The 19,525-nt window shown below is 40.6% G+C and overlaps 1 protein-coding gene across 1 annotated transcript in view; it reads right to left on the bottom strand.

The window, feature by feature from the left end:
* Positions 1-19,525, bottom strand: part of KCNN2 (potassium calcium-activated channel subfamily N member 2) — a 172,473-nt gene that overhangs the window by 35,676 nt on the left and 117,272 nt on the right. The window contains exon 5 of the mRNA XM_069595281.1: positions 6,062-6,203. Coding sequence (XP_069451382.1) covers positions 6,062-6,203 — 142 coding nt within the window. The remainder of the gene's footprint in view (positions 1-6,061; positions 6,204-19,525) is intronic.

The raw sequence follows: 19,525 nt of genomic DNA, 5'->3' as shown, positions 1-19,525 counted from the left end.
ACAAGGTCTTCATCTCCAAAACATACAAACAGCTAATAAAACTTAATGAAAAAAAAAACAACCCAATCCAAAAATGGACACAAGAGCTAAACAGACATTTCTCCAAAGAAGACGTACAGATGGCCATTAGGCACATGAAAAGATGCTCAACATCGCTAATTATTAGAGAAATGCAAACTAAAACTACAATGAGGTACCACTTCACACCAGTCAGAATGGCCACCATTAAGAAGTCTACAAATAGCAAATGCTGGAGAGGGTGTAAGGAAAAGGAACTCTCATACACTATTGCTGGGAGTGTGAGTTGGTTCAGCCACTATGGAGCAGAATTGCCATATGATCTAGCAGTTCCACTCCTGGGCACATATATTTTCAAAACTATATTTTGAAAAGATACATGTATCCTTATGTATATAACAACATTATCTACAATAGCTAAGACATGGCAACAACCTAAATGTCCATCAATAGATGAAAGATAAAGAAGATGTGGTATATATAGACAATGGAGGACTACTCAGCCAGAAAAAGAATGAAACAATGCCATTTGCAGCAACAAGGATGGGCCTAGAGATTACCATACTAAGTGAAGTAAGTCAGACAGAGAAAGACAAGGACCATATAATATCACTTATATGTGAAATCTGAAATACTACCCAAATCAACATATCTACAAAACAAAAACAGACTCACAGACATACAGAATACACTTGTGGTTGCCAAAGAGGCTGGGATAGGGGAGGAAGGATTAGGAGTTTGGGATTAGCAGAGGCAAACTATTATACATAGGATGGATAAGCAATAAGGTCCTACTGTATAGCACAGGGAACTATACGATATTCAATATCCTGTGACAAATTATAACAAGACAATATAATATATGTGCATGTATAACTAAGTCACTTTCTTGTACAGAAGAAATTAACACAACATTGTAAAACAACTACACTTCAGTAGAATTCTTTTAAAAAGAGGAAGGATAGAATAATAAGGGAAAAGATAAATAATGACAACCTCAGTGGTTTTCTCTTGAAGGGTAATGAGGACTTTGTCTATTAGGCAGCTGCATGATCTTGTGTTTTTAAAATAAGACCCACGGAAAGGGAAGAGATCTTTGTTTCATCAGCTCTAATATTAGTTAGGTCTTGACTCATTTGATCTATCACAGCGGAATTCGTGTTCAGGCATTTTAACATATAAAACCCCTTGTTTTAGTATTTTGATAATCATCTTTACATAGCATTGTAAACACAACTTAAAATTTATTTTAAAACCTTTCCATGATTGTCTTGGATTTACAACTTACATTTCAGCCAACGAGAAGTTATTTTTTGATAAGACCATTTGTTTCTTTCTTAGAAATATTATGGAAACTCTCTTCCCTCATGGTTTAACAATACATTTCTGCCAAGAACCATGGCAGAAATGAGCTTTCTCTTAATGTCCTTGGCTCTCCAAAGTAATTCGTGATATAAATTGTTATTTTAAATTTTTAAATTACAGTTTAATTTAGAGTTTTTAACCAATGAAATGTGAATATCTAAGATGATCCTATGAAATAATTCATTACTTTCATTAGCTTTATGAAGAAAACATGCACTGTTAATTTCTTTATGTCTACATTTTTGAAATGGGAAAGCTTTGCAGGCGTTAGCATTCAGATCAACTGTATATTACGTGCTTCAAAGTGAAACCATCACATAAGGGTATAAATTCTATCAAAATTTCATAAATGCAAGAACAAGAAAATTGAAATATAAAAGAATACAAGGAATCACAGTGCTTCAGAGATGACGTACAAGACGGTTCAGGGCTGACCCTGCGCTCTCCCAGAGCTGCTGGGACTTGTGCTTCTTTTTCACAGTTTATTAAAGGCCAGAGAAACACCGAGCAGTGACTCATGAGAAACGTGACAATGTACATTTTATCTAAACATGCACTGCAAAAGTGCAGGGGTAAACTGGCTGGAAGAAGAAAGAAAGAAAAATATATCAATAAAAGAGCCTCAAGTTAAAAGCAAGTCATATCTGACTTAGGCAACTCCAATGCAACAAACTGGTATTTAAATTTCATGTGATCAAAGGCAAAAAAAAAAAAGAAAAAAAGAAAAGATGTCTGACAAAACTAAAACACAGTTCATCTAAAGGAAACTAACCTTTTATACAAACTCTGAGAAAACCGCTTTTAGGAAACTAAATTTGTCAGCCACTCTCTGTACAGTTTCTAGGTAACCTCAATACTTAGGCTCCTGATCCTCAGGAAATTTACATGAACTATAACCAACTTCCCAGAAGCACCCCCAGACCACTGCTTTGTGGCCTGAGTCTGTGTGAATTTGCTTGGCCAGTGGATAAAGACTATGCAACTGTATACAGTTTTGCAAATAGACTAGTCAAAGAGCACTCAATTTTTCTATATGAAGTAAACAACTTCTCATCAAGTTAATTAAGAAATGTCTGTTCTTAAGAGGGAAATGGAATGGAGCTCCTCAGATTAAGGTCAGAAGACAGCAGGGAAGACAGCGTGCACTTCCCTGCACGCAGTACCTTTGTGTCCGTATTGATCAAGCGGCTTAGAACATATACCCTAAAAACAAGGTAAGATTACAAGTGAAACTTAAGCAAGGAAGTAGTTTGAGGCATGAAATAAAAGATTTGTGCTGTCAGATGAGACTTTGCAGGAGCTGTTCTTGAGATCTTAGGGACAGAGAAAAAAATCAAGGAACCATAAAAGTATTACAAGAGCCAGGCAAGGTTAACCTCAAACTTGGCTCTGATCCATGGTAAATGAAGCGGTTTGTACAAACCCTGAGTCATACCTGATTCAAGAATAAAAGAGTGGATGTGTTGCCAAAAACCAATGCCAAAGAAGTTGTTTCTAAGAAGCATAAGGGGAAAAACTCTGCAATCACCAGTTCTGTGTGTATAAATAGCATCATTCATGTCCCTTGTGGGCTTGTTATGGGCCCTCCAAAAATACACCCATGCAAATTTTATTTCCCAAAGCAATATACTATATAATAAAATGCCATCTTTTGAGGAAAAAGAAAGGGATCCAAGAGTAATCATAAAGGACCATATAAATTGTAATAAAAATTACTAACATTCATAAAACTGTATTTTCTTTTATAAGCAAAGAATGCTAAATTATATTTTCCACAAATGGTCATCTTGTTACAACTGATAACCTTAAAATGAGCCCCCAGATTTTATTTTCACAGCTAGTTATTCAGTACTACCAAGTGGGAGAAGAGTGTTCCTACTCGGTATATGTCACGGACACTCAGTCCTTTGAACAATCTTCCTAAGCAGCTGCTACAAGGGTACACACTGCCCTGGCCATGCTTCAGAGGTCCTCACTTTGAGAGCCTGCTTCTCTCGTGCCAACCTGAGGGTGGACACAGTGGATGCCTTGGGCAGAGATGCCTGGCTTGAGGCATTCTGGGAATTTCCTGCCTACGGGGCTCCCAGTGCTAGCTCATATTCTTCCATAGGCAGAAACCAAACCAGCACCAGGATGATGCTCTTTGCTGTAACCCAGCTGAGAAAGCAGATGAGGAATGAGGAGAACCCAAGTCACTAAAACTGGAGCCTCTGGGGCAGACATTTCAAAGTTCACACCACATGGCAGTAAATTTTAGACAACTTGATACCTTTCCATTTTCTTACATCTAAAGTAAATGGTACACACCGGTCCTGGCCACATCATGGTGAGTAAGGGACAAGGAACATGTCTGAGCCTGCTTGGTGTCCCAGCAGAGTGGCATGCCGTGACAGGCAGCAAACCTCACTCAAGAGCTCCACAAGATCCGGCCTCCTGCTCCCAGCCCTGTGTCTCTTCCCCAATTCACTCTGGACACCCCTGACCCAGCGGCCTGTGCCTACATACCAAGTCCCACCCTGGCCTCACTTTCTTCATACAAAGCTTTTCCTCTCCCTGGAATGCCCTTCTTCCCCCACACTTGGCCTGGCTACAACCCTTTCCCATCTCAGTTTCAAAGTCAACTTTCCAGGGATTTCTTTCTCTGAATAGATCCCATTCCTCTCCCTTAGTGCCCAAATCTGATCAGAAGTCTTAGTCCCTCACATACTTGTCACAAACGTAATTAACAATCATTTGTTAATTATTTTTTAAAAAAGGTGGTCACCGATAAGCTCCATGAACAGAGACAGTTTGTCCTTTTTTTTGCTCTATTTCTAGTTACTAGGTGAGCACTGTAATTGAGATAATAAAAAAGAAATATTCATTGAAATGATAAACACTAATTATTTAATTGAAAATGTGTTATTCTTCAATTGTTTGATACATTTCAAGATAGTTTTCATGGCCCACATTTTATAGATGAGGAAAGTACATTTCAGAGAAGAGGATTTCATTTAAGCTCACCTGGAAAGTTGGAAATGGCAGAATACAGACTTAAAGAAATTCTTGACCTTGAAGCTGAAGCTCTAAGATCAAATTTGCTCATCACAAAGAGCAAAGCCAGCAGCACTCTCTCCTCAATGGAGCTTCATGATGCAAATTAAGATGGAAACTGTTAACCCACGTACCTACTGTCAATTAACCTTTGACAAAGGAGGTAAGAATATGCACTGGGAAAAAGTGTCTTCAGCAAGTGGTGTTGGGAAAGATGGACAGCCCCATGTAAATAAATTAAATTAGAACATATCCTTATACCATGCACAAAAATCAACACAGAATCATTTAAAGACCTAAATAGGAGACACGACACCATAAAACTCCTAGAAGAGAACATAGGCAAAATCTTCTCTGACATAAATCTTACCATTTTCTTAGGGCAGTCTCTCAAGGCAGTAGAAATAAAACCAAAAACAAATGGGACCTAATCAAACTTAAAAGTTTTTGCAGAACAAGGAAAACCATAAACAGAGTAAAAAGATAACCTACAGCAGGGAAGAAAATATTTGCAAACAATGCCACCAACAAGGGATTAATTTCCCAAAGTATACAAACAGCTTGTACAACTCAACAACAACAACAAAAACAACCCAATTTAAAAATGGGCACAAGAGCTACATAGACATTTCTCCAAAGACATACAGATGGCCACTGGGTACATGGAAAGATGCTCAATATCACTAATTGTTAGAGAGATGCAAATCAAAATCACAGTGAGGTATTTGCCTCACACCATTCAGAAGGGCCATCATTAAAAAGTCTACAAATAACAAGTGCTGGAGAGTGTGTGAAGAAAAGGGAGCCCTCCTACACTATTGGTGGGAGCGTAAATTGGTGCAGCCACTGTGGAAAACAATAGGGAGATTCCTCAAAAAACTAAAACTAAAATTACCATATGATCCAGCAATCCCACTCTTGGGCATAAATCCAGATGAAACTATAATTCAGAAAGAAACATGCACCCCTTTGTTCATATGAGCACTATTCACCATAGCTAAGACATGAACACAACCTAAATGTCCACTGACAGATGAATGGATCAGAAGATGCGGTATATACACCTGATGAAATACTACTCAGCCATAAAAAGGAGTGAAATAATGCCATTTGCAGCAACATGGATGAAACTAGAGATTATCATACTCAGTAAGTCAGAAAGAGAAAGACAAATACCATAGCGTATCACCTATATGCAGAATCTAAAATAAGACACAAATGAACCTATCGATGAAACAGAACCACGGACGTAGAGAACAGGCTTGTGGTGGCCAAGGGGGAAGGGTTTGGGAGAGGGGTGGAGAGGGAGGCTGGGGTTAGAAGATATGAGCTCATACAGAGAGTGGATAAACAACAAGGTCCTACTGTGCAGCACAGGGAACTATATTCAATATCCTATGATAAACCACTGAATCACTTTGCTGTACAGCAGTAATTAACAACACTGTAAAACAACTAGATTTCATTTAAATTAAAAAAGGATGAAAACTGTTGATGTTCTCTTTCAACAGAAAATTTACTTATGTATGCTGCCTTTCTGCTGTTGGGAAATCAAATATTTTACCATGACTTTACACATAGATGGAATGGACTAAGTGCCTTCCTGAGTGTTCATAAAAGAGATGGACAGTGAAAAGACACTTACCATAATCCCAGTGAGCAAACAGACTCCTTTCCCACAGTATGTATTAGGCACCATGTCACCATAACCGATGGAGAGAAAAGTTATTGATATCAACCACATTGCTCCAAGGAAGTTGCTAGTAACATCCTGTTGATCATGGTACCTGAAAAACAGCAAACAAAGCCAGTCTTTTATAATTAATCTAGAGGAGGGCTGCCAAGGGCAGTTTGACTCAATCCAGTGAATTTACTTAGTGGCTTCTACAAAATGCTCTATTTAGAGGTTTTCACAGCTCACTATTATAAGTAAAATTGGGGTTCTACCTAAGCAATGTGAAAGACATCAGGATTTCTTCAACTTTAAAAATAATTTGAAAGGGAAGCTGCAAAATATGAAAATGGCTTTTGTCACTGGTGTTAGTTGACTAATGCACATTTATCTCTGAGTCCTTGCTTTGCTCACAAAAGTGTCCTCCTTCCTTGATGTTTACTAATGTGCCCAATATGTAGGATGATACGCGGTCACCAAATCTCCTTCCTCGCCTCTGTATCAGGAGGAGCCGTGGCGTCCCCTTTGCTATCTGCTTCCCTAGTGGGCCGATTTTGACCCTTCAAAATCAATTCAGTCGGGAGCTTCTTCTGTCTGTTTTTCTCCCAGCCCCTCCCGGGGGCTCCCTCCCACAGGACTAGACTGTAATTGTCCTGTACTAGTCGTCTTCCTTGAAGATGGGAAAAATATCTTTGATCGCACAGTCCACACCCAGAACTAGAGCTTAATGTAAGTCATTGCCTCACGAGTTACACACACAGAGTTTGTATTCAAAAGGAGAGGTATGTAGTTTATCCTGGTTATCCTAGAAGGTGTCAAGTTTTTCTAGTGAGGAGGAAGGTTTTTATATCAGAAAGAGATATCCTATAATGTTTTGCTTGAATTACTGGTGTTAAACAGTAACCTGGGCCTCTCGTGGGGCACTACTATCCTTCACGCATACAAGCGTGAGGCCGTGCCAGTCGTCACCTGGGAGGAACTTGCCCTGGATGTTTGCTCTGCACAGTCGTGGGCAGGGTGGCAGCCATGGGCATTCCGTACTCTTCACTCTACTTGTGTTAAGGACCACCCTTTCTTCCCAGCTCCCACAGCCCACTGGGAACAGCTTCCCCATCCTTGTTTCTTGGTCTCTGAAGCATGCTGATAACCCCCGAGCTGGCATTCACTCAGTTCTGCCTTTCAGCTCAACCATCTGTCTGTGTGGTCAGAGTTGTGGAGACAAGCAGCCTCCCCATGCCCTGAGCCCCAGGATTGATCCCATATACAACCTACATCGCGCCATTACATTCTCTGAGATTTCTTTTTTCTGTTCTTTATCTCATGCCAAGACTTCTGCCATAAACCAAAGTGCAGAAAGGTTAGAAAGTATAAGCTTTCCCCTGTAGTCCTGACCCTTTGACAGTGGAGACAGTGGGTCTTATCTCTGTTTGCTTCCAAATAAGAGAGAAGCTAAGAAATGGTATTTCCTATGACATTGGCTAGGAAAGAGAAAGCCCTGGCTGGAGTGAGTAGAAGCCCAGACCAAGGAGGTGTGATGGCATCACCACACCTTCTGAAAGAAAAGGGAAGGGCAGGTATGCAGCAGCCAGCCCTGCTGAGCAGCATGCTGCGAGTCTCTTGTGGCAGGAGGGCAGCAGCCTCACCACTCTGCTCCAGGAAGCAGCCGTCGTGACTCAGAGGCAGAGTCCCCTCTTCCTAGGATGGCTGAGTGGAGAGGCTGTCTCTGCCAGAAGGGAGGCCAAGATGTAGTCCTCATATTAGATAGACAGATAGATAGACAGGCAGACAGATACCCGTGCTCAGTCATGCCTGACACTTTACGACCTTATGGACTGTAGCCCACCAGACTCCTCTGTCCATGGGATTTCTCAGGCAAGAATACTGGAGTGGGTTGCCATTTCCTTTTCTAGCGGATCTTCCCCAACCAGGGATCGGACCCATGTCTCCTGCATCTCCTGCACCACAGGCAGATTCTTTACCTTTGCGCCACCAGGAAGCCTTACTCCTCATATTACTCAGCCACTAAAAAACAAATGAAATAATGCCATTTGCAGTGACAAGGGTGGGCCTAGAGATTGTCACACTAAGTAAAGTAAGTCTGACAGAGAAAGACAAATATCATATGATATTGCTTATACATGGAATCTAAAAAAAAAAAAAAAAGAAAGAAACAAATGCACTTGTTTACAAAGCAGAAACAGACACAAAACACAAATTCACGGTTATGAAAGAGGCGGGTAGGAGAGGGGTAATTTAGGAGTTTGGGATTAACAGATACATACTATCATAAATAAAATAGACAAATAATAAGGCTTACCATAAATAGCATTAATAAAGAACATACATAGTAGGGAACTATAATAATCTATAACAGGAAAGAATCTGAAAAAAAAAAACATAGGTATGTATAACTCAATCACTTTGGTATACACTTGAAACCAATACGACACTGTAAGTCAACGAAACTTCAATTTTTTTATTTTAAAGATGTATTCCTAACTTTCAAGGAAGATGGATGAGTGCACTTCCTGTGAGAAACTCTGATAAATAACATGCACATAAAGCAGAGTGATGTGATACGTGTGAGAGTTCAGCCTGGGCTCCCAGGCTCTGTGGGCTACTCGGGGAGGCTGCGATCCTGTGTGATGGGGGTGCCATGGGAAAATGTGGTTTCTAATTCAAAAAGGACCCTCAGAAGTACACTTTGGATTATAACCCACTCACGATATTGAGGCTTTCTATGAACAGTCCTCATCAAGCAATTTCCTGAAACAGAGAATACATTACCTCGGCATGAGTGTAGGCTACACAAGAGAGGGGAGGCAAAAGCTTCACGTCCTATTCAATTTTCAACTGTGACACAAAGTTTCTTCCTAAGAAAGCATGATTTACATAAAGATCTGATACGTTTAAGAGCTGATGGCCCTGATTCCTTGATGCAGATGAAATATTTGTTGAGCCCTCTTTATGTGTTCAGCACTGAACTTGCATTTTCTTGTTTTACAGTCTTTGGCTGAAACAGCTATGGTCTTTACCCGTTATCAACAAAGTGTTCTCAGTTGCTGCTGCTGCTGCTAAGTCACTTCAGTAGTGTCTGACCACGTCTAAGTGATATCCTCAAGTTATTGCTACATCATGAGTGATTAGCACTCACCTGCCTACTTGCCAGGCACATGCTGTTCCTCTGGCAGAGCAACTACAAAGAGGAAGTTTGAGATTTTATACTATAAACAAAGGTCTTTAAGGGGCCTTCACTGCTGGGGCACACAGGTCAGTCTCCTCAGCTTGGGCAAAGGTTGACAGTCCTTTGTCATCTGTTCTTCCTAAAGCACTTTGATTTGGTTTTCAAAGTTTAGAGCACTTAATGACTTTGAAAATTACAATGAAAGTTAGTTGCCTACATTTAATAAATACACAAGTTTAAAATATACACATTTCTCCCATCCCTATTCAATTCTTCACCATCCTCAAGTATTATGCCATTATATCCCTTAGTCAGTATTAGTTATATGCTATGCAATTCTATCGGGTCAGACACTGTACTGCTATACTGAAGGATCTAATTAGAAACAGACAACTTTCTAGAAGTTGGCATTTAAAGGGATTGGGGTTCAATGGTAAATTACCTTTTATTTTTTCTTATTAACTAATTAACATGCCTGAAAGATAACTTAGAATGAAAAAATAATATTTCATACTAGTGTTTATGTTACATTTCAGACATGCTTAGTTATGACTAGTCAACAAGAGGACGATAATTAGGGACCACATTAGCTACTCTTAGAACAATCAAGGTTTCTTTCTTGGAAACTCAGAAACAAATATTAAGACTTATCAACAGGATGACATTGCTTAGAACATTTCTAGGTTTTGAATAAATGCAGAGTGACACCATTGTGAATGATTAATAAACACAATTAAAATAGTTAAAACATTTTCAAAATATTTCCTACAGGTTTTCACTTCAAAAACTTACTTAGATAATTCCAACCTTCTCCACAAGGAGAACTATTTTGGGAAAGACCTGAAAAAGTAACTCATGGGGCAAATTTCAAATTCTAATCAATATGAATGCTTATTTAATTAAGACATATTAAAGAAGATTAAAGTTAGTGTAAGGAATTTCTGATAATCTCAAACTTTTAACATAAGGGCTCTAGGGTTTAGGGAAAGGACTTCGTGAACTGTTTTACAGAACTGCATGCTGCTAAGACTTAAAGCTTGTGAGATAAGCTTTAAGGTTTTAAAAGAAGAAAATGTTTATTTTCTTAGTTTCCATTCATTTCTTCATTCACTCTTGGCTATGGATCTATCACTATTTTTGAAATCACAAATATGACAGCTTTCCGTTATATCTGCTTAAATTCACAAGGGTGATCTTTCCAAGGGCATTACTGAATTTTTCCCTCTAAATGAGATGGTCTCTACCCAGAACTCCTGCCTCCCACACAGCACCTTTCCATAAGCAACAGGAGCTCTGGCTATAGTAAGGGCAGGCAGTTATGCCATCCTCTTTCCCAGCTCTTTCTCTACAGGTACATTTCATTCTGCCTAACAAAACCCTCCCCCACCTTCCTAGCCCTGATTTGTACTTTGAGAATCTGGTCATAATTCCTCTTTACCAGGTTTTAGTAATTTTAGCACGGTACTCTGGGTTGGACCACAGAGTGCCGTGTTTATTCTCTGTGGGCCAGAAGGCATATAACATATGCTCAGCTTAATAAACAGGCCCCAAGAATCTAAATTATAAAGAATTTGAGGACAAAGATTATGCATTATTCATTGTTTTATCTTCACTTAAAAGAATATAGCAGGAAATTGGTATTTACTGAATTAACAAATATGACAATATTTTTCTCAAACTGACTTGTCCTTAGCCACATGTTAGGCCTTCGGGATCACATATATAGAGACACAAAAAGGGGATAGAAATGAGTCTTTCCCTTCAATCAGTATGAATCAGATTTATCAGTTATGTTCCAAGATCTATATGCAACTTATAAGTTACTTTTACACATGTAAAAAATAATTCAACAATGGAGATTTACAGCTTATAAACTATGTTCATTAACCCTTTTCTATTAAACATACTAGTAATACTATGGAATACAAAAATACCTTAATTGTCAGCTCTGACCTCAAATGTCAGCCTCACTTAAATGGTGAAAAGTATTATGGAGATTTACATTCATGTGATCAACCTGCCATCGATTTTCTCTCCTAAATCCACCATTCTCTCCTGAAATAACACTAAAATGACAGTAGGGCAATTGAAAAAGGTATAAACCCATAAGAACAAAAGGAAGGGAGAAATCAGAGAAGAAAAAAATATCATATTTTATGCAAACAAAAGTACATGGGGAATTCTGCTTCCAGCTAGGATGGAACAACACAGGACTGAATTTACATTGCTTCCTAAAACAACTACAAAACCAGAAAAAAATATTTGAAACAATATTTACCACGACATAGATAATCTAGTAATAGCAGTGACCCCTGTGAGGTGGTAAACAATGGAAGTGAGTCGTAAAAGTGCCCCAGCTTCATGCCTCAGGAAAGGCTTCAGAATGTCACTCAGGGATGGAGATCAGCAGAGCCCAGAGGGCTTCCCAAATTGAGGACAGAACTGGAAATACATGGAGACCATGAGTTTACAGGGCCAAGAACCAGAGACAAAGCATTTGCACAGAGACAGATCCAGAGAACTGTAGAGAGGTCTCCTTGATTATTCAGCCAAATACTTACTGATCAGTATGTGCAGATAAAACTGTACGGTTTGAGAAGTAAAAATATTGTGTGTAAGGCAGTACAGTATCACTTGAAGGTAGACTGTAGCAAGTGACAAAATATCAGGTGAAGATAAGACTGTGGTAAAAATTTAGTTATAATACACCTAAGTGTATAGGTATGTGATAAATCCTAAAAGAGTAATTAAAAATAATACATCAAAGAGTAATGAGTTAAACCTCATAAAATATATGAGATAGAATGAAAAAAAGATAAGCAACCAAAATGAGGCAGAAATGGAAAATAGGGGCAAAGAACAGACGGGACAAATAGAAAACAAGTAACCAGAGGACATATTCACCCAAGCATATCTGTAACCACATTAAATATAAATGGCCTAAATACTTGCAATTTAAAGGCATAGATTATTATACAATACATGGAAGGTTTACAACTTGGAGAAACCATGCAATGAGTGGGCAAGGTCCGAAGTTGAAAACAGGAGAAATTATGATGTCTGAGTATATGGAATAATAGATGCCCAGCTGCTTGCCCCTGCATAGTACTGCCAGACAGCTAACAGGAGCCAGGGTTTTGTTCTCTGAGGAAAGGCTGGAGATTCTGAGCCAGGGCCCAGCTAAAGTAAGGATGTTTGGATTTGAAAACATGGTAATTAAATTCAAGTTTTGAAGCTGAACAACGTTCCTAATTTCCTTTCTTCATTCCCCGCTTTTGACCCTATATTAGAACTCACTAATAGAGAGAAAGGATGTTTCTCTCTGGAGAAACAGAGCTGTTTCAGTGAAAAGACTTTCATAACAGGAAGAATTTTCTAATGAAAAATGCAGCTTTTCACTTATATACCCCACAGAGAACTTCACCAGCTCCCTCCTCATGCAAAGCTTCCAATTTCCACTCTGGAACACGAAAGAATAACAAATCATCAGTACACATTTGAAGTATACTTTCTATAAAAATATACAGACAAAAAAATGGGAGGGGAAAAGGAAGGAAATAAGGGGAAAGGAAGAAATGAGAAGAATCTAGAGACAATGTAGAGTGACGGGGTGTGGGATTCTTACACCTCCTATGCTACATCATGAAAGAGCTAAAGGAAAATATGCAATCTATAAAAAGGAACAGGATGCTACAAAGGAGGGCAACTAAAGAATAAAGAAAGAGGAACTTTTTAAAAACCTTAAAATCATAATGAAAAATAATCACAATACAATTAGAATATAAACTGGTAGAAATCTTCCAGACAGTAGGACAAAAACAGAAGGGAAGGGAAAAAGGAGAACAAAAAAGATGTATTTTCAGAGAACACAGAGGGTCTAATAACTTTCCAAAAGGAGAACAGAGAAGTGGAAGGAAAGATAAGGGAATTAAAAAAAAAAATTTGCTTGATTTTCCAGGAAAACTGGAAGGCAGGCATCTCTAAAGAAAAGGTCTACTTAGTCTGAGCCACCAGGGAAGCCTAGTATTTGCATAGAGAATAACAAAAGACTGCAGACAGGGATCATTCTAGATTTTTAATACTAGGAACAGAGAGAACTTTGAAAGTTACAGAGGGGAAAAGCAGATCACAGCTAAACATTAAAAATGGTTGTCTCACAAACACCAACATATGGATCAATGGGACAGCACAGAGAGCCCCAAAATAAACCCGCACACCAATGGACAATTAACCTTTAATAGAGGAGGCAAGAATACACAATGGAGAAAAAATAGTCTCTCCAAATCTCTAGAAAAGTTGGACAGCCACATGTAAATCACTGAAGTTAGGACACACCCTCACCCTAGGCACAAAAACAAACTCAAAATGACTTGAAGACATGGCATCATTCAACCCCAAGGAGAGAACAGAGGCAAAACATTCTCTGACATATATCATACCCATGTTTTCTTAGGTCAGTCTCCCAAGGCACTAGAAATTAAACAACTAAATAAATAAACGGGACCTAATCAAACTTTTAAGCTTCTGTACAACAAGGGAAACCATAAACAACAAAAAAAAAAGACAACCTACAGACTAGGAGAAAGTATATACAAATGACATGCCCAATACGGGCTTAATTTCCAAAATATACAAACAACTTATATGACTCAATAGCCCCCCCCCAAAAAAACAACAAAAAAAATCAAACAACCTAATCCAAAAATGGGCAAAAGACCTAAATAGACATTTCTCCAAAGAAGACATACAGATGGCCAGTAGGCACATGAAAAGATGCTCACCATCACTAACTATTAGAGAAATGCAAATCAAAACTAAAATGATATACTACCTCATGCTGGTTAGAATGGCCATCATTAAAGTCTACAAATCATCAATGCTGGACAGGCTGTGCAGAAATGGGAGCCCTCCTATCGTACTGGTGGGAATGTAAATTGATACAGGCATTATGGAAAACAGTATGGAGGTTAAAAATATAGTTGCCATATAAGCCAGCAATCCAACTCCTGGACATATACCCACACAAAGCTATAGTTTAAAAAGGTACATGTATCCTTATGGTCATAGCAGCTTTATTTACAATAGCTAAGACATGGAAACAACCTAAATGTCTTTTGACAGATGAATGGATAAACAAGATGTGGTGTATGTATAGCACAGGGAATGATATTCAACATCCTGTAATAAACCAAAATGGAAAAGAATGTGAAAAAAGGATATGGCAGGGATTCCCTGGTGGCTCAGATGGTAAACAGCTCACCTGCAATGTGGGAGACCCAGGTTCAATCCCTGGGTTGGGAAGATCCCCTGGAGAAGGGAATGGCAACCACTCCAGTATTCTTGCCTGGAGAATCACGTGGACAGAGGAGCCTCCAAAGTGGAAAATATGAAGTATATAAATATGCAGAACTGAGTCACTCTGCTGTACAGCAGAAACACAACATTGTAAATAAACTATATTTCAATAAAATTTAAAAATATATAAATGGGTACCTCTAACATTATTTAATTGTGGTAGGGGGTGTTGGGGGGAGGGAGGCAGTCTATCTTTCCAGAGGGGAAGGATGGAGAATCTGGGAGAAGGAGCTAAACAGGAGTGTTTGAGGCCCTGTCTCTGCTCTGCCTGCCCACGGAGGAGGCATATTTAATTATCTATGCGATTAGCTTCCCGGGCCAGGGGTGATCCCCTTCAGAGTATAGATGTGCACCTGCGACTCCATCTAACTCAGCGCTGAGTCATCGGAACACTGGGCAGCCCACTGGGACTTGGGTCAAGCGGCGGTGTCCAGATCTGCTTCATGCCCACAATGAAGCTGATATTGTGATGCCTGCCAGTTGAAGACTCAGATTTTAAAGGTCCAAACCCTTGACTAAAATCCTCTCTGAGTAAGGGTGCTCTAAAACAAAAACACTTTAGTTATATGTATAAAACTACTCGACTTACAGAAATCCCCTCAGGTCAGAGAATCTGAACTGCCCCAATGGATGTGACCTGCTCCTCATCCGTTCCGCATACTCCTACTTTCTCCCCTATTCCTGAGTCATGGAAACAGACATGATTTTAGGATCTTGGGGATTCCAGGATAGACCTCCTTCAATACCAATAAGTATTCAGAGAAACACAGTAGATACAGGCCGTACAATGTTATCTGTTGAGCCTAACTTTCATTTGGGCATAAGGCAGATTCAATTTTGATTAACTGTGTAATTCTTTAAAACATCAAAATCACTTTTCTACTTTGAATTTATTTGGCTCCTAAATGGCATCCCACTCCAGTATTCTTGCCTGGAGAATCTCGTGGACAGAGGAGCCTGGTGGGCTACAGTCCATGGGGTCGCAAAGAGTCGGACATGATTGAGAGACTCACACTTTAACCTTGCACATTTGGAATTTTTTCCTTTCTTCTGTTAATTTAGAAAAGTCAAAAAGCTAAACATTTCTCTCTTCTTCTCTCCTTTCCCCCACTTTTACCCTCCCTTTCCCTTTCTTCTGTGTCTATGTGTGTCTGTGTATGTGTGTGTGAGGGAAAGAAAGAAAGAATTTCATTCACAATACAGACCACAGAAGATTGGTCTTTAAGTACAGACCCTCACTGGGTATGTCAGTCTAAGAGCACAAGCTTCCTCTGAAATAAAGGTCAAAGTCCCTAAAGGAAAGAGGGGATAATAGAACATCCATAGATTTTCAAATCTGAAGAATTACATTCCTTACGTTTTCCTGAAAAGATGATAAAATGTTTTATTGTCTGACTCTCTATTATTCATGTAAGCATTTTCATTTCTGTTTGAATAAGTGAGTTCAGAAATGACTCATTTGTCAATAAGCTAACAATCTTAGTTCTTGTACATATATAACTATTTGACAATTATCTATGTTAAAAACTTACAGGAATACAATATTACCTCAACATACTCTAAACAGACGTGAAAAGACTTATCAGCATTCAGGCTGTTTTTGATAAAAAGGGCTCATGAAATATGCCCAGCCCTAGGAAAGAACTTCCAGGTTAGAGAGTCATAGAGATTAAGAAATTAAAGTTTCCTAAAAATAATAGCATATTGAAAAGCAGAGACATTACTTTGCCAACAAAGGTCCGTCTAGTTAAGGCTATGGTTTTTCCCGTGGTCATGTATGGATGTGAGAGTTGGACTGTGAAGAAAGCTGAGCGCCAAAGAATTGATGCCTTTGAACTGTGGTGTTGGAGAAGACTCTTGAGAGTCCCTTGGACTGCAAGGAGATCCAACCAGTCCATTCTGAAGGAGATCAGCCCTGGGATTTCTTTGGAAGAAATGATGCTAAAGCTGAAACTCCAGTACTTTGGCCACCTCATGCGAAGAGTTGACTCATTGGAAAAGACTCTGATACTGGGAGGGATTGGAGGCAGGAGCAGAAGGGGACGACAGAGGATGAGATGGCTGGATGGCATCACTGACTCGATGGATGTGAGTCTGAGTGAACTGCAGGAGTTGGTGATGGACAGGGAGGCCTGTCATGCTGCGATTCATGGGGTCACAAAGAGTCAGACACAACTGAGCAACTGAACTGAACTGAACTGAAAAATGAATGTGGAGAAAGACCCCAGGGCATAAGTGTCCATCATGAGAGATCTCCCTGAAGGGAAATACTCAGGCAAGGCTAACCTAGAAGACTTCAGAAGCAGTCAATTGCTCGCACCTATATGTATTAATATAAGCACTTGAATATAGTTCAGGCTTATGAAAGTGTGTAGTTCTGGCGATTTAAGTGCCACAGAGCATGATCATACCTAATGTGATTTTCTGAAATATGAAAAACTTTTGGTCAAATTCCAAGTAAAACAAATGACAATTTTCTCTCAATTCACACACTAATAACATTATTTAAAAATTAAGTATATGCTACAAATGAGCAAAAATTATGTTACATTTTAAATGGATATAGGTCTAATCTAAAAAAATTATAAATAGACTTTTAGTACGTAGAATGTCCAACAGGTCAGTCTAATGTCAAATGGAATACAGAACAATTTTTTTTTGGATAGGAATGTCCCATACAAGCCCAATACAGAACATCTGTGGTCCCACTCAATAACAGAAAAAATAAACCCTTCTACAAAATGGCCCTGGGGAGCAGAACCACCCGCAGTGAGATCCACGGGTCCAGAGTTCCAGGGAGGTCAGCTGGGACTGTGCGATAGCCATCAGAGAATCTGGAGCTAGCTTCATTTCCACACAGCTGGGGAGCACTGAAACCAGACAACCATGGAATTTGGCACAAATTATACTCTTAAGCCCCAGCTACTTCCCAGGCAATCAAAAAAAATACCAAGGTCCAGAGCAATGTTATAATCGTGGCTTGCATTTCCACCAAGGTTCTCTTCCCTTTTTGTTTCTGTATAAACTTCCAACCAACCAGTAGTTATTTTCATTTTTCTGGGCGACCTCCATTCCTTCTGCGCCTGCGATATGCCCAGCATCCACACGCTGTGAGCTCCTCTAAGGGGCAGGTGGGCGCCTGAAGACAGCCATGGAACCATACTTGGTCAGGCCCAAGACTTCTTACCCCTAGATCAAGCCTTCCCTTACCGAAATCACTGAATACACTTCCTGTCTGACACATCCCAGGCTCTGCTGATGCAGAGAAAGCATGTCTACAAGGGCCTGGGTAGAGGGCTGCAGTTTTAGAAGACCCCGTAGCCCCCACCCCGCCGCAGTCTCCCACCAGGCTGACAGCCCACAGAGACTCACTTCCCTTCTGGGAAGAGCAGCGGGCGGGCAGTCACTAGGTGGCAGTGCCACACCAGTTTATCCCCACGGCTGCCCGGCTGCTCCAACCAGACCATCCTGAAGGAGAGCAGTCCTGAATATTCCATGGCAGGATTGATGCTGAAGCTGAAATTCCAATACTTTGGCCACGTGATGCAAAGAACTGACTCATTGGAAAAGACCCTGATGCTGGGAAAGATTGAAGGTGGAGGAGAAGGGGACGACAGAGGATGAGACGGTTGGATGGCATCACTGACTCTATGGTCATGAGTTTGAGCAAGCTCTGAGAGTTGGTGATGGACAGGGAAGCTTGGCGTGCTGCAGTCCATGGGGTCGCAAAGAGTCGAAACAACTGAGCAACTGAACTGAACTGCCTGGCTGCATTTGGGCCCGGCCAGTGCGAGTCAGTTTATGAAGGGACTTCCCTGGGATTGCCTTCAGGCAAAAGCCCCTGTCGTGGGCATCATCCCGGAAGCAGAGATTGTTCCGTTTAAGAAATAGCAGCTACAAGTGATAGACACAAGCCGGGGCCACTCCCATACCAGCAGCCTTAGATGTGACGGAACAAGTTAGGGGCATCATCTGAGCGGTGTGTGTGTGGGTGTGCGTGTGTGCGCATGTGGGTGAGTGTGGGTGGGTGTGAGTGTGTGTCGGTGTGGGTGAGTGTGGGGGTATGTGGGTGTGGGTAGGTGTGAGATGGGTGGGTGTGGGTATGTGTGGGTGTGTGTGTCTGGGTGTGTGTGGGGTGTGTGTGTCTGTGTGGGTGTGGGTGTGGGTGTCTGGGTGTGTGTGGGGTGTGTGTGTATGTCTCTGTCTGGGCACACACTCCATTCTAGGTCCAGTCTAAGAGCTGCATGTCTTCGCGTTTCACCCCTCTGAGATTCTCCAGATCAAATGCCCCACTGTACCTTGTAAATGTGTAAGAAAAAGAAATCCCTGTGCATTTTTGTAACCACGCTGGAGCTGAAGCAGCATTTGCAGACACAGATGTCAGGGTCTTGTTGACTCATCCTGAGAGCAGGTCCAGGAAGCACTGCTCTGTATCCAGAGGTACTGCCCCTGCCCCAGTCCTTTCCTCAGAGCCACGGTTCTTCACACCTGAGCCCCCTTCCCACTATCATGAGAACCTCCTGGATGGCTGCCAGCACTGAGATCACGGAGTGCAAACCCCGCACCACTTGATGAGTACATAAGGACTGTGCTTCTTTCTACTTGACCAAATCCCTCTCCGTTTGTGTAAAAGCAGACACAGAGAAAAGCCACTGCTTTTGCAAGTGTGCCTTCTTGCACACAGGCAAGGTGGCAAACAGGGCTTTTCCACACACAGGCAGCTTTCAGTTTTGCTCCCTGCTGTTGCCACTGTCATGGGCACAGGGGCCAGTACCACTGAGCAGTAAAGTGGCAGAAAGAGGACTTGGGGAAAGAAGGAGGGGGAAGCAGCAGTTAAGGCAGGCACTGTCTTGGCAGAGCCAAAGGAGCTGGGCTGAGAGGAGATCAGTCTGTAAGAC

This window comes from Ovis canadensis, chromosome 7 (assembly GCF_042477335.2).
Source record: "Ovis canadensis isolate MfBH-ARS-UI-01 breed Bighorn chromosome 7, ARS-UI_OviCan_v2, whole genome shotgun sequence".
Taxonomy (NCBI): Eukaryota; Metazoa; Chordata; class Mammalia; order Artiodactyla; family Bovidae; genus Ovis; species Ovis canadensis.
Note: the sequence above shows the minus strand (reverse complement) of the source record. Positions and strands in the feature narration are given on the sequence as shown.